Raw genomic sequence first — 16,835 nt, 5'->3', positions numbered from 1 at the left:
ATTCTTAACTGCCTTCTGAAATGGCTAAGTCAGTCATTGCAGGGGTTTAAAAAAAACCTCTAAAAAGGAACATAAATGGAAAAGCATCCAGCAACAACCTAGGCAGTAGAAACAATAATAGCAAATATATACTTTTCAATCTTATAAAGTCTTCCTTCTAGCATCTGGGAGCTTGTGTGCCCGCTAGTCAAATGACAGCCTGGCATAAAAATACACAATATTACAATGTCTCAGACACCACAATCACCAGCCCTGGGTATGTCTAGTACCACCGACAGGACAGATTCATCAAACTGCTGTGGTACAGTTATGAGCCAGTTGCACTGAAGTCCTCAACATTGATTCCAACCCCATGGATCTCAAGGCATCAGGCCAAACAGTAATGAAGAAACTTTCTGCTCTTCAATAACCATTACTCCCACTTGAGGGGATGCATTCAAGGTGGAAAGATGACAGATTATACTCCAGGTGAGCCTTCAATGTCTAGTTTTCAGTCCAGTCAATTAATTACTTACTTTTGAAATTAGATCACTTATCTGGCAAGACACAGCAGCAGGGCCCACACAGTAAATGAAGTATGATTTGTGAATCTGTTTTTGTATCAGCATGGTTTAAGGTGTTAATGAGGACAAAATGGGAAATGACAGATATTCAACCCAGGTAGCATTTGTTGTAAGAGCACACATTGATAGTTTGGGTCCTTACATTACACCGGACCATACTTTCCCTTCCTGAAGAAAGGTCATTAACCTTTTTCTCTTACCCATGATGCTAGCTGATTGTTTCTAGCATCTTGTTTTTATTCCAGATCTCCAGTGTAGTGTTTCGCTTTACAGAAACCGAGTCCTGCTATTCTTCAATGTCAGGGGATAATCTGTACAATTTCTACGGAAAGGTGAGACTTCGGTGTTGCCTGTAAAATAGTCTATACAGACACTTCAATCAGTTTATTACTCCCCAACCACATTTGTACAGATGCTGTTACCGCACAAGACAAACAAACGACTGTGGTTCAAACTTAGTTTTATTCAAACGCTTGCAAGTTAGAGAAACAGCTCTTACACAATAAAGTTAACTTTTCCAAAACTAGGCTGACTCCGTGAAAAAAAAATTCAACCTGATCTGGTGAACTTGGCTGGGCTGCTAGATGCAATTCACTGATTTCTGTCGACTGGACATTCAGGGTCTTCTTAGTACAAAGACGGTCTCGCACGGAGTCTTCACTAGCAGAGTCTTCACTGAGGAAATGGCGACCAGGTGACCCTTCTTACCCCGCTTTCTCAGCCCTTCTCAAATGTTTGAATCATAGAATCCTGACAGTGCAGACAGGCCATTTGACCCACTGGGTCTGCACTGACCCTCCGAAGAGTATCCCACTCAGATCCATTCACACCTGATCTCCTTAATTCTGCATCTATCACAGTTATCCGCATCCCTGGACTCTAGCATGACCAATTCACTAACCTGCACTTTGTTAGACTGTGGGAAGAAACTGGAGCACCCATGCAGACATGGGAAGAACTTCAGCCAGTGGTGTTACAGAACCCAATGGGTTGAAGTCAGGTCATCCTCAGTGTACCCATCCCCTTTCCAATATTTGCTTAGTCCATGGTATGAGGGGACTGGCCAAAACAAGGGAATACACAAGTGTAACGTCTCTCTGAATTGAACTTGCTGAGAACCTCTTAATGGGTTTCGGGTCACAATAACTTGCCCACTGTTCAATATGCAATACAGGTCTGAGCCAATCCTTGTTTACTTTTAACCTATGGTAACCTTGGCTTCTTTGCATTTCATCAGGCTTTATTTGCATAAACTGTTTAGCCAATTTTATGTTGGACCAAGTTAATTAGGCCATCGGCAATGTGCCATCACTTTGATGCTTCAGCAGAAAAAATTACTACTAATGCAACAGTTTGAATACTACACTGAAGTGTTAGCCTGCACTCAAGTCCCAGACTGTAAGCTTGTCACTGGTATCAGGATGACTATATCACACCAGCTATTTCTTAATTTCAGTATCATCAGAACATAGGAAAAAAATTGAAAAAATTATTCTGTTTATTCTTTCTTGACTTCCATTATTTTTTAATGTGATTTATAAATAACAAAAATACAGAAGTACAAAATGCTGTTTTGATTCAAGATCCAGAAGGAAAGATCAAACTTGGTCAGGTGGTCTTAATAATTGTGATCTTCCAATCTGATTTGGTAACAGAATAAAGGTTGACATGCTTAAGTCCATTTAACCTTCATGTCATAGTTTTGTATTCTTTTGGTTTAAACTAACAGGACTGCATTAATACAGCCATCATTTTCTGGATTATTTGTTACTTGTGCATATTTACCTGAAAGGAAAGAAAATGTATTATTCTGACTAATGCCACAGTACTTAAATATATAGTGCATAGTAAATAGTTTGCATTACAAAACATTACAGAAATTTTATTTTATAAATCCTAGATATTCACAATTGATGAGTAAAAGAAACATCTCCCTGCAGTTATTATAGGTCCCTAGCCATTCTAAAAAAACTCTGAATCACTCTGCAGTAATGCTAATACCCTGGTACAGAAGCCAGCTGTTTACAGTGCATCATGTAGGCAATGGCAAGTGATAGTAGCAATTCACATTGTTAGAAGATGGTTATGGTGTTAGTTGCAATCAGAACAGCTGCAATAAAGAAATATTGTTCAGCAAGATATGGATGTGATACTACAAGTATCAGGCTGCATTTACAGGCCCAATGTACAACTGATTTAAACTAAGCCAGTCCCAGCACACACTATGTAAGAAATACAATGACCTACTGATGGTGGAACAGCAATATGTGCCTCTCAGAAGACAAAATAGAAGAGTTTCTTATCCCAGAATCAAATAACTACATACATTGCTACCAGTGTTCCCTCTAATTTTATTTTAAATTAGCTGTGTGGTCCTCCAGAACTACCACTGATCACTGTGAGTGGTGATAGGATTAATCCTTAATAGGCTATACAGGGTGCCATCTTGTATACTTGAGTGTTTTTCTCAAACTTTTGCTCATATTAGGTTCACTGATATTAGGGATCAGCCTAGTCCATACAGATTTCAGGGATTGTATGGTTTGAGCATATCTACGATTAGTAGTCAAAATGCAATCAGACTATAACTCAATTCGACACTGCCATCCCAATCTCAAACTCTAATGTGACAATCTAGTCTGATCAGCAATGTGTTTCCTCACTTAAATGCTGCCCAACAATATTTGGATATGACCTACATGTGTCTAATTAACTTGAAACAACTTTGTATGTATACAGCTTGAAGGCAAAATTGATTGCTACTTAATTTGAGGTTAGTTGACAACTAATTGAAAACAAAGGAAGAAAGAAAAATGCAAATACAGTGTACATCAGAAACAGTAGTTGTCTTTTTTAAAAGTATAAATTGAATGAGTAGATGGAAGCTGGGATGGGCAAGTTGGGTAATTTATAAAATGTCTGTTGCTCCGTAATAACAAAGATTAGCAGAGGTGAAACTACACAGAAAGACCATCTGCAACTATTCAGTCTTCACTAATAGACATCATTTCAGAATTATTAATACCTAGGATTGCTGGATTTTCGCAGTGGTCCCAAAGTTAACATAATATTCAAGTTTCAAGTACAAAACTGAAAATATTTGTTGTTACTCACCCCAGACAACTTTGCCTCCTTGTGTGACTAAGCCAAGCTCACTTACATTTACTTCAATGACAGTACCTTTAGTAATAACCCCTACAAAGAAACAAATGTTGGCAGTCGATCAAGATTCTAGGAAAACAACAATCTGATTCTTGCAACAACCTACCTCACTATGACTACTTGAAAGTATGTAATAAATGTGAATGCTTTGAAATTGATCACAAACTGTTAAAACTACAGCTCCATTGGTTCAGAGATAATGGGAACTGTTATCTCAGATTATCCAGCATCTGCAAAGTGCGGAGCTGGATGAACACAGCAGGCCAAGCAACATCTTAGGTCCATTGGTTCATATTGCTTTCAAACACAACTATTTAAGGACTCAACTGATCCTGCAAAACTTAAAGATGCTTCATTTCTGTCCCATTTGGAAACTGCTTTTCTTTTCCCGATCTTTATACAGACTTTAATTGAGTAAAATAAACAGCAGGTGAATAGGGATAAATATATGCAAATGTTCTTTTCAAAATTATTTCAATTAGTTGTGCTTTCATAGTAGAAGTGAAATTTTACATTAAACCTGAGGAGTTGTGGAATTTACGGGTAAATCTTTACACAAGGGATGCAGGATATAAATTAATTCAAAATCTTGATAACTGAACATTTTAAAACAAATTATTAAATAAATAATACAACCAATTTATAATAATGTAATAACTATTCAAATCTTCCTTTCATTAAAAATACAGAAACCCTTAACATCAAATTCAGCAAGGTACAACTTGAGGAACCATCTGCAGAGAGGATATGGGACAACTCTGCCTCCCAGATTTCTGCATGTTACTAATTCTGCTAATGGATCTATTTGCAAAATGATGGTAAACAGTTTTAGAATATGAGGTACTTCATTGAAGAAAGAAATCAGCTTGAACTGTTCTTGCTGCAGTTGGTTAGAGAACAAGCGTACATTTTCTTGCTTTAAAGTTAACTTTATTTGTTTGCTTACCCAACGTTGTATATAAAGGTGATGACGGGTTCTTCTTAACACCAAGTATAGGTAAACAGAAAGTGGCCTTGAGCTCTGGATGGGTGACATGCGCTTTCTTAAAACGTAAACCCTGTGTAACAATATTTACAATTAAGACCATTTTCTTTTACAGAAGGATTCAGAAACAAGAAATTTCACTGTGACTTTCTGTCCCACGCATCCTTCCGAAGGACATATAATTTTCAAAGCAAGCAGCTACCTCTTTATTGTTACCCACACTAGCCCAGCTGGAAGATCACCGAGTTACTGGAAGATCACAGAGTTATCCTCTATCCCTGCTATTGTGTTTTATCTTGAAATAGGTTTAATTCCCAGTATCATCTATCAAGGTGCCATCTTGTGTACTTGTGTTTTTCTCAAACCTTTACTCATATTAGGATCATTGATATTAAGGATCAGCCTACTCTCTACATATTCTACCATAGCTATGAGTAGTAGTCAAAATGCAACCCAGATTATAATACAACTCAACATTGCCACTCCAATCTCAATCTCAAACTTTGACAAGCAAGTCTGAGCAACAGTGTGTTTCCTCAACTGACTGCTGACCCACAATATTTGGATATGATCTACATGTGTCTGTCTAACTCCCACATTTTTTTCCGAAGTTACCTTTCACATCTTTCTTTCAATCAAGTGTTCCATTTTCGTTTTGAAAGTTAGATCCATCTCCCTACTATAGAACCATCTGCATTTCTGACCAATTTATTTTAGCCAGAAATAATAGGGACCCTGATCCAATACTAAAAGCTGTCCATTTGGTACATTCCTCTAGACCAACATCACTGCTCTAATCAGTAGCTGCTGATCCCACTCTTGCATCCATTTCCTTATCAAGTTCAATCATAAGCTTGTGTAGTTGACAATAATATGGAACTGGTATAATTTTCTGTGTTTGTCTTAATCATTTTTAACAAAAATAATTATTGTACTGATCTGTGTTCTATTCGTTAACTCAGACTCTACATTGCATAGATGTTTCTAGTTTCGATTTTAAAGAGCCATATGGCACTGAAACAGAACCTTTGTTCCAACTTGTCCATGCTGCCCAAGTTTCCCAAACTAAACTACTCACATTTGCCTGCTTTTCCTCCACGTCTTTTAAATGGTGGAACTGTACCTACATCTACCATTTCCTTTGGCAGTTCATTCCACATACAAACCACCCTGTGAAAAGGTTGCCCCTAAGGACCCTTTCTCCTCTCACCTTAATAATATGACCCCTAGTTTTGAACTCGCTCACCCCTTTGCTATCACCTTATCTATGCCCCTCATGATTTTATAAATCTCTCTAAGATCAACCCTACTCCAGTGAAAAAAATTTCAGACTATCAACATAATTCAAACCCTCCACCCTAAAACATCCTGGTAAATCCTTCTGAACCCTCTTCAATTTAATACTATCCTTCCTCTAGAAGGGCAACCAGAATTGTACACACAGTGCTCCAAAAGTGGCCATGCCACCTGTACAACCTCAACATGACGTCCCAACTCCTGTACTCAATGGACTCAGTAATGAAGGCAAGCTGTACTAAACACCTTCTTAACTACCCTATCTACCTGTTTTGCAACTTTCAAAGAAGTATGTCATTGAAACCCGAGGTATCTCTGTTTGATAAGACAACCCGTGGCCTATCATCAACTGTATAAATCCTGCCCTTGTTTGATTTTTGTTTTTGTTCATATACCGTTCATGTTTCATTGAGCATTTTGTGCTTCGTTCTGATTTAGTGCATTTGTTTTTGCACTAAATATTCCCTGCTAGATTGTCACAATCGAAAATATATCCAAAACAAATTAGTCAACTTCCTTAACTTCCCAGAAACCAGAGTTACTTTCTGTCATTCCTATCTAGCCGTCCTTCGTCAGCACTCATGTCCTTTATTCATTCCTTGCATTAACTGTAATAAACGTCTGAATCTATCTGAATCTCAGAATTTTGTACTAACTATACAAGTACCTTATCCTCCAGCCTTGTTTTGTAACTCACCATAGGTCTAATGAATCTTTCATATTTAGGAGGTTTCCTGGTGAATCCATCACCAACAAAGCAGACTTTAGTAACCATTCTCTTCCAAGCTTTCTTCTTCCGTTTACCTGTGCGAAGAACTTTCAGAACTTCAGTTTCTCCTTGGGCACGGACTTTAGGCAAAGGTACTTCCCATTTTCCCTGCCAAAGAACAATTTATGTTGGATTATGAATTAAAATTCTGCTTAATCTAAACAGCAATAATTTATAGTTATTTTTAATGTAGGGAAGCTCTCAAGATGCTTCACAAAACTATTATAAAACAACTGATATTGAGTCACGTAAGAAGATATCAGGACAGCTGATCAAAAGTTTAGTCAAAGGATATGTTTTAATATGACCTTCACAGAAGAAAGTGAGGGGGAGAGGTGTGGGGAAGGAAATTCAAGATTTTGGTCGAGGCAAAGTAAGACAAGACCACTGACAGTGGAACAACTGGGAATGCGCATGAGGCCAGAATTAAGTGAATGCAGATATTGTGGAGATAGGGGTGTGTGTTGGTTGCAGGGGTAGAGGAGATTATACAGATAGGGAGGAGGTAAGGCCCCATGGAGGAGTTTGAAAACGAAAATAGCAATTTAGGTGTCAAAACTACACCAGGAATTAATGCAGATCAGCAAGCAAAAGGCTGATCGATGGGCTTCCAGCAAGTTATAACACTGGTAGTTGAATTTAGGATAAATTCAAGTTTACAGTGGATAAACAGCTAGGAGTTCAGAGGGTTTGTGACATTATGCTTGTAAACAGACTAGCTTAATCTCAGATTGTTGCCAGTGGTGATGAACAGGGTGGGCCAAGGACAGTGGCTGAATCATCCCAATTTTTAATTGGAGGAAACATTTGTTTATCTAGTGCAGAATGTTGGATAATCAATGCGATAATTTTGCAACAGTGGTGGTAAGGTTGAGTTGGATTCTGTCAGCATCCATACAAAAATTAATGTTGTGCCTTCAGCTGATGTCACCAGTGAGCTGCTTGTAATTGTTAAGGAACCAAGAAAAATTCTTGGGGGAGTACCACAACTGAAGTGCAGGACCAAGAAGGAGCATGTTGCATGTGATTCTCTTGCTACAATCAGATAAGAATGGAACTGTGTGAAAACTATGATTAATCTTGTTAGAAGTTGTACACAGGTCAAAAATGATAAAGAGGAGAGTCAACCTCTGTCATACTTGCACAGGATATAATTTCTAACTTTAATAAAAGCTGTTTTAGTACCATGGCAGAGGACAAAAACCTAGTTGCAGGATTTCAAGTATGGGGTTCCACAAAAAACAAGAATGAATTAGGAAGGTGACAACATGTTGAAGGATTTGAGAGGAAAGGGAAGTTGGACACAATAGTGGGATCAAGGGTATTTTTGTTTTGATGAAAGCAGATTTAATAGAAACTAGGACAACACCTGAAGACAGGCAGCTGTTCACAACATTGGTTCAAGAATGAGAGGTGATTTCATTAAAACATGGATTCTTAAAGTACTTGGCAGAGTAAATGCTGAGAGGATATTTCCCAACATGGACAGTCTAGAAGCAGAGGGCATTGTCTCAGAACTTAGGACTGTGAATTTCAAACTGAGATATGGAGGAATTTCTTTTCTAAAGGTTGAGGGTCTTTGGAGCTCCTTGCCAGGGATTCTTGGGGGCAGTGTCTTTGTGTATATTTAAGGCTGAGATAGATATATTCTTGATCAGTTGGGGAATCAAGAGTTATGGGGAAAGTGCAACAAAGTAGGTGTAAGGAATGTCAGATCAGCCATGATCCTAAAGGATGGGGGAAATAGCTTAAGGTGTCCTATGTTTTTATGGTGGAGAGGTAGGGTAGGGGGTTGCAGGAGATGAATTTGGGTGATCTCCAATTTTGTGGGAGTAGGGATGGGATATCAGGAAAATACTGTAAAGCCCTTGGTTTCTGGCAACAGGAGTTGGGTGTTGGTAATCTGTAAATGCAGTTGTAAGAATAAAAGTGCCATCGGCAAGGCAGGCATGTGCATTATTGAATGGAAACAAACATAAGTTTTATTTACGTAGCAACTTTCACAATCTAAGATCATCCTACAGAGTTTCACAGGAAATGAAGTAGTTTTTGAAGTGTATGCACTGAAGTATTAAATAAAATGTGGTAACCAATGTGCACAGCACCAGTCCCACAGACAACAGGGATACAAATTAGCAGATAATCTGCTTTTTAAACGTTCACTGAGGGGCAAGTGTTGGTTCGAAAAAAAGGGCCTCCATTCGACAAGTTCTATTTGTAGATCTGAGAAGGTGAAGAGGACTTCAAACGTTAAAGCTACCTTGATACTCCACAAACATCTTGCATGTAGTGGAATTCATAACTGTAAGATGTTTCGAATATTTTGACATACAGCCGAGTCACGGCTGAAACCTCAAAATTAGTACTTCCCTCATGACGGTATAAATGAAAACAGCCAAATGTTAGACTTGCAGATTCAAGACAGAAAAGGTCCTCCACTTACAGCTTTTTCTTTTCTCTTTTGTTTGATCATGTTAGATAAGACTTTAGCACGAGATTGACTCTCTCTGTCGAGCAGATAGGCTGGTACTGCACCTTCTGGTGTTTTCTCATCATTCTTCTGTTTTGTGTTTCTCTGTTCGTGCATTTTCAGGCTAGAGAGAGGAAATTAGTGTGCTTTTCAAGTGAAATAATAGGTTACATTTAAAAAAACACTTTTTACTGCAATTAGAGAATGGTTTTCACGCAATCATTCTTGCAAGGCACTCCCCAAATAGCAGTATATTTCTCACTCAAGAGTTTAGTCAACACTCAAGATAGGCTTAAGGAGAATCCTCTTTATCGAGGAAGAAAACAAACAGCAGAGCATCGTGATGATAATGGTTTATGAAACACACAAGAGGTTTCTTTGTAACACTCAATCAGGCCCACAAAAAATTACAGAGCAAGCAGAGCGATTAGAAGTGAAGAGAAAACTATGTGAAATATTCCAAGATAACAAAGTGTGGAGCTGGATGAACACAGCAGGCCAAGCAGCATCTCAGGAGCACAAAAGCTGACGTTTCGGGTCTAGACCCTTCATCAGAGAGGGGGATAGGGAGAGGGAACTGAAATAAATAGGGAGAGAGGGGGAAGCGGACCGAAGATGGAGAGAAAACAAGATAGGTAGAGAGGAGAGTATAGGTGGGGAGGTAGGTCAGTCCAGGGAAGATGGATAGGTCAAGGAGGTGGGATGAGGTGGTAGGTAGGAAATGGAGGTGCAGCTTGAGGTGGGAGGAAGGGAATGGTGAGAGGAAGAACAGGTTAGGGAAGCAGAGACAGACTGGGCTTGTTTTGGGATGCAGTGGGGGAAGGGGAGATTTTGAAGCTTGTGAAGTCCACATGGAACCCTGCAGCCCAATGGTATCACAGGCGGAATATGAGTTGCTGTTCCTGCAACCTTTGGGTGGCATCATTGTGGCACTGCAGGAGGCCCATGATGGACATGTCGTCTGAGGAATGGGAGGGGGAGTTGAAATGGTTCGCGACTGGGAGGTGCAGTTGTTTGTTGCGAACCGAGTGGAGGCGTTCTGCAAAGCGGTCCCCAAGCCTCCGCTTGGTTATCCCCAATGTAGAGGGACCCACACTGGGAGCAATGGATACAATATACCACATTGTCAGATGTGCAGGTGAACATCTGCTTGATATGGAAGGTCATCTTGGGGCCTGGGATGCGGGTGAGGGAGGAGGTGTGGGGGCAAGTGTAGCACTTCCTGCGGTTGCAGGGGAAGGTGCTGGGTGTGGTGGGGTTGGAGGGGAGTGTGGAGCGGACAAGGGAGTCGCGGAGAGAGTGGTCTCTCCGGAAGGCAGACAAGGGTGGGGATGGAAAAATGGCTTGGGTGGTGGGGTCAGATTGTAGATGGCGGAAGTGTCGGAGGATGATCCGGAGGTTGGTGGGGTGATATGCGAGAACGAGGGGGATCCTCTGGGGGTGGTTGTGGTGGGGGCGGGGTGTGAGGGATGTGTTGCAGGAAATGCGGGAGAAGCGGTCAAGGGCGTTCTCGACCACTGCGGGGGGAAAGTTGCGGTCCTCGAAGACGACATGTCCCTCATGGGCCTCCTGCAGTGCCACAATGATGCCACCCGAAGGTTGCAGGAACAGCAACTCATATTCCGCTTTGGAACCATGCAGCCCAATGGTATCAATGTGGACTTCACAAGCTTCAAAATCCCCCCCTTCCCCCACTGCATCCCAAAACCAGCCCAGCTCGTCCCCTCCCCGCACTGCATCTCAAAACCAGCCCAGCCTATCTCTGCTTCCCTAACCTGTTCTTCTTCTCACCATTCCCTTCCTCCCACCTCAAGCCGCACCTCCATTTCCTACCTACTACCTCATCCCGCCTCCTTGACCTGTCCATCTTCCCTGGACTGACCTATCCCCTCCCTACCTCCTCACCTATACTCTCCTCTCTACCTATCTTCTTTTCTCTCCATCTTCGGTCCACCTCCCCCTCTCTCCCTATTTATTCCAGTTCCCTCTCCCCATCCCCCTCTCTGATGAAGGGTCTAGGCCCGAAATGTCAGCTTTTGCGCTCCTGAGATGCTGCTTGGCCTGCTGTGTTCATCCGGCTCCACAATGTGTTATCTTGGATTCTCCAGCATCTACAGTTCCCATTATCACTGTCAAATATTCCAGTTGACAAACAAGTTTATCTTTAACCATCAATCAGCATGCAGTATCAAAGTGCTACTAGACCTCTTTATTTATTCAAGTATAGTAGCATCTGAATTTACACAGCTTTAGAGTAGATTCAATATTAACTTGCAAGGAATTCATTTCCCCCAGTGGTAAATATTTCATTGGGTCACAATTAGATCAATTGGCCAAATGGCTGGTTTGCAATGTAGAGTTATGCCATCACCAATTTCCACATGTGAGGTAATATCGAAGGGCGCTTTTCACCCCTTCCTTTGCTTGAGGCACGATGACCCTCAGGTTAAACCACTTCATTCTAATGAGAGAACAGCTTATGGTCCAGCAGGGCTGTGGCAAATTTACCTTTTTTTTTTAAAAATACTTTATCAAGTTTGGAAAAAAAGATTGTTTTGCCACATTACTTCCTAAACCCACAATTGAAAACAAGATGACATGCAGATAGCTTAAGAGTGAGACTTACGTTTTCTTCATCTGTATTTTTTCTGAATGGCGTTGTTTGTGGTACAATTTGGCTTTCAGACCAATCATTTTCTTCGCTTTCTGGGATCGCTCGTGAGCTTCACGGCTCTCCTTCTTCCTTTTCTTCTCATGGTGGTCCAAGCGATAGCCATATCGTTTACGGTGTAATTCGATATATTCATTCTGCGGCTGTATTAAACCAGAAGAAACATATTTGTCATTCCAGCTGAATTCACCAAACACACAGGAAATCTTAATACAATTGGAAATTTGAATAAGTAGATTGTAACCCTTTGAGCATATCTACTATAAAAACCGGCCTTGTCAGTGAAACCCATGTCCTAAATGTAAATAAAAGACAATGGCAGCTGAGTTATGAATTTAGACGCATAGAAATATGTTAATTTTGGCATGAAAGAGTAAAATGTGTATTAACAAAATCTATTCTTTGTTGGCCTGTATGATTGATCTGCAAAAGATTAGTCTCAGACTGAGCAAGAAAATAACATTGCTGCTTAATGCTCTGAAAATTTGTGTAAAAATCTTCCACTTTCCATTGAAATGCAAAAATTCAGTCAATATTTATGAGCACCACAGTTCAAAGCATTAAAAATATCATTTTCTGGTCATTAAATTTTACTGGCAAAATTAAAGTTATGATGTCTGGAATTCTTACATCTACGAAAGATAAACAAACATGCAAACAAAAATTCTTTCAGATGGAGTGAGTTTATATAGCACACTTTTCCTGATGGCTGCTACATACGCCCTACCAGGTGTCAAGTGCATTATCATATTCAGGTGTCTGTTCCAACCTGCTGTATCCACTGGTCATTGTCATGGTCTCTGCCAACCAGTGGTAGTGTCAATATGTTCCTTTGTTATTAGCCAATGACATAAGATCCTTCTAGTTTATTATTCTTCTGTACAGAGCTCTAAGGTCCATGTGTGGCAGCAACTTATGAAATCCCAAGTCAACGGTGGGAACAGCACTGACAAACTGAGCAGCTGCACAGACTAGGGGGGAGTTGTGAGTGATTCTCGGGTGCAACAATCAAAGGCCTTTAGATAAAGCTTGCAGGATCCTGAAGAGGAACTTTGGACACCCTACTCATTATGTGGATCTGGCTATCTCACCAAGAAAACCCCTAGATTGTAATCACCTTCCATCCTGCAGATGAGCCCAACCCAATGAAGATGTCACTATTTGAGGAGAGCCAACAAACTTGGAAGCACTGCTTTTGGGAAGACTGCTTGTATTCTTGAGTTTGTCCTGTCAAGATATATCTAAAATGTGGCACAGACAATGAATATTGAAACTGGCAAGCTTCTATCCTCAGTTGTTTGTGTTTCACATCTGTACAACAAAGGTGTTGAGAACACAGGCCTTACAAACCATCAGCTTGGTCCTAAAGGCAACTTGATGCTTTTCCAAGCAAAAAATAACAAACCGCAGATGCTGGAAATCAGAAAGACAGACAGAAATTGTTGGGAAGACACAGCAGGTATAGTAGGATTTGTGACCCAGTGAAGGATCACTGGGCCCAAAATGTTAACTCTACTTTTTCTCCACAGATGCACACAGACTTCCTGAGTTTTCCCAGAAATTTCTGTTGATATTGTTCCATGTTCTTTTACTGTTACTTTTCTTGTGCAACTCTCAAGCTCTGCATTCAGGCTCAGATTGTCAGTCAGTATTTCAGGGTCCTCTGATGTAGTGATGTAATAATATTTTCTGTATTTATGCTAACATGCATGGTTTTTGAACTTGTACAGAACCAGAATTATCAAATCTCAATTGAACATAAAACCACAACACACAAGAAAGGTATTGATTCACTAGGTATTACAGCAGTTAAACTATCCAAGGCAACAGCCATAAATTTATTTTTCAAAATGATTGGTACAAAAATCCATCACCCTACACACATTTTCTACAGACTGGCAGGATCACACATATAGTTTGCCTATGTATAAAGCTGGAACACTTGTACCGAACCATTACTAACCTGTTCACTATATTTTACTGCCTCCCTCCCCAGCTTCTGTATACCTCTGTATATATAATAGAGCAGAGAGAAGATGCCAAACCAAACAGTGGCTTTGACACAGCTCTATGTCACTCCATTCTTCACTGAAATCATTGGAACTGGAGCCAAATTGCATATTCTTATGGAAAGAGCAGGTGACATGTGGCACTTTCATGAATAGCCAAGTTTCCCCGAAATCTTGTAGAGTCTTGTTCTGCTGAGTGAGATCTATGGAAGTGTGGTAAAGCAGTACACCCGATTTCCTGGATTTGTCTTGCAGCTAGTGTTTAAAGAACATGCCCACAGTAGGTCTGCCTGCATGGAAACTAAACCATGCTTCCAAATACAGTCTGTTTACAAACTGACGAAGCCTATTAAGTGCAACTTTGGCAAAGGAGTGAAAAGCCTCTGCAGTTATTGCTGTCTCCCCTGTTTTTCTATTTTTTAAAAACTCTTGCATGGCAAGACCAGCATTTACTGTGCATCCCTAATTGCCTTTCATCCGAGTGGTTTATTAGGCTATTTCAGAAGATGATTTAGGGTCAAACACATTGCTATGGTTCTCAAGTCTCAGTCACAGACTGTAACACAAGTCCCAATGGGACATTAATGAAACAACAATGATAGCTAGAAACATAGAATTTAGGAGGAGTTGGTCATTTGGTCTTTTGAGCACATTCTACCATTTAACATGATTATATCTGATCTTTTACCTCAAGACCATACTCCCAGTCTCTTCCTATAACCCTTATGACATTTTGGTGTGTGGTAGAGAATTCAACAGGTTTACCACTCTGTGAAGAATTCATCTCAATTTGAAATGGCCTGTATTCTGACATGTTAACCCCTGTTCTGTGTTGCATCCTCCTGAAACAAACATTTTGAGTCCAGTGACCCCCTCATCAGAACTGAAGAAAGGTCCATAGAATCGCTACAGTGTGGAAACAGGCCATTTGGGCCAATGAATCTACACCGGTCATCCAAACAGCATCCCACCCAGACCCATCCCCACCCTATCCCTATAACTGTGCATTTCCCATGGCTAACGCACCTTACCTACATATCCTTGAATACTACGGGTAGTTTAGCGTGGCCAATCCACCTAACTTATATATCTCTGGACTGTGGGAGGTAACTGGAGCACCCGGCAGAAACCCACCCAGACACAGGGAGAATGTGCAAACTCCAAAAGACAGTTGCCCAAGTGTGGAATCAAATCCAGATCCCTGGAGCTGAGGCAGTAGTGCTAAGCACCGAGCCACCCAAGTGAACTTGAAATGCTAACTCTGTTTCTTCTCCACAGATACTGTCCAACCTGCAGGCTTTCTTCAACAATTTGTTTTCTTTCTGATTTCCAGCACCTCCAGTTTTGTATTTTTTAATGTATAAATCAGCTCAAACTGATTAATCTCTGATGATAGGTGTTTCCTGTCAGCTCCATTGAATTACAGGCAAATCTCACTTCAGCCTTCCTTACAATTAGGAGAATGCATGTAGCAACACGTGTAAGATTTCAGCAATGAAGTGAGGTGACAAGGTTTCTAAGTTATGCTGCTCTAGATCATACTATTGTTTAGATCAACACTGGGCAGCAAATGCTGGGAGGTGACTGGTGTCTCTGAATTTTAGAAACTATTTGTTGCAAAAACCTATTAAATTTGTGACAGAGATCCGGGACTGGACATTTACCAGTATGGTGTAATAACGTAAACTAAGTAGTGGTAAATTGGCAGAGATAATGGGAACTGCAGATGCTGGAGAATCCGAGATAACAGTGTGAAGCTGGATGAACATAGCAGACCAAGCAGCGTCTGAGGAGCACAAAAACTGACAGTCTGTTCTAGGGTGCTGGTGATTTTTTAAATCAATTACTGAATAGTGGTAGTCCATTTTGCAATATCGTACAAAGTTTAAAACCCATATCCCAGGTTTAGATAAATAGGAAATGTTTAGAGGGATGTGTATCAAATGCGCACAAGCGAGACTATTAGTTTCGGAAATTTTGTCGGCATGAACAAGTTGGACCGAAGGGTCTATGTCCGTGCCGTATGAATCTATAATTCTATAAGCGAAGTTGGACAGGTGATAACGGCGATTATGAGTAGTCAAAAACGAGGTGGCAGTACTGAAAAAGAACTATTTCGTGACAGGTCCTGGCTTTACGGGCGTGGATAATGGACAAAGAAAGCAGGGTGGGTGGGGAAGGTGTTCATGCACTGAAATTGTTAAACACGATGTTGACTCTTGAAGGATTTGGTTAAATTAAACACCAAGTTGTTTTCGGGTGAATTAGGCTGACTGCAGATAGAAAGGAGGGCAAGAATTTTCAAACTGCAACACAGACAATCTTTAAAGTACTGAGATAATGGGAACTGCAGATGCTGGAGAATCCGAGATAACAAAGTGTGGAGCTGGATGAACACAGGAGGCCAAGCAGCATCTCAGGAGCACAAAAGCTGACGTTTCGGGCCTAGACCCTTCATCAGAATCGAAACGGCAGCTTTTGTGCTCCTGAGATGCTGCTTGGCCTGCTGTGTTCATCCAGCTCCACACTTTGTTATCTCTAAAGTAGTGAGGCGGGTTAATAAGCGGAGAACGCAAGCTTCGGGTTTTGAGTGAATCGTTGAACGGAAACGTTAGAGAGCGGCAGTTGGTGCCCGGGCTGAGGATTCCGGGGCCGACACAGCGTGTTCACTCCCTCACTCCCGCCCCCCGCCAACGATAGCTCCGTCCGACACTCACCATTTTGCTGCCGTCAGTATCACTGTGCGACTCAAAGAGTTGGTGCTACTTGCTGATCCTGGATTTTCCTCTCGATGACACGGAAGATACTGAGAGGCCCACTCACCACGCCGCCATTTTGTTCGTAGAGAGAGCCAAGGAGCGTCGGCGCGCGCCAAGAGGCGACGGAAAAGGGAACGTCAACGAGGCGAGG

At 41.0% G+C, this 16,835-nt stretch overlaps 1 protein-coding gene across 1 annotated transcript; it reads right to left on the bottom strand.

Moving 5' to 3' along the window:
- Positions 1–1,006: 1,006 nt before the first annotated feature.
- On the bottom strand, positions 1,007–16,803 carry nsa2 (NSA2 ribosome biogenesis homolog (S. cerevisiae)). The gene is made up of 7 exons (XM_048526952.2): positions 16,643–16,803; positions 11,872–12,059; positions 9,219–9,369; positions 6,704–6,883; positions 4,672–4,783; positions 3,678–3,758; positions 1,007–2,348 (listed from the first exon to the last, which is right to left on the bottom strand). The coding sequence occupies exons 1-7, from the start codon at positions 16,643–16,645 to the stop codon at positions 2,281–2,283; spliced, it is 783 nt and encodes a 260-aa protein (XP_048382909.1). The 5' UTR covers positions 16,646–16,803; the 3' UTR covers positions 1,007–2,280.
- Between the last annotated feature and the right edge of the window lie 32 nt (positions 16,804–16,835).

This window comes from Stegostoma tigrinum, chromosome 3 (genome assembly GCF_030684315.1).
Source record: "Stegostoma tigrinum isolate sSteTig4 chromosome 3, sSteTig4.hap1, whole genome shotgun sequence".
NCBI lineage: Eukaryota > Metazoa > Chordata > Chondrichthyes > Orectolobiformes > Stegostomatidae > Stegostoma > Stegostoma tigrinum.
The sequence above is the reverse complement of the archived record's forward strand: the minus strand, read 5'-3'. Positions and strand labels throughout refer to the sequence as shown.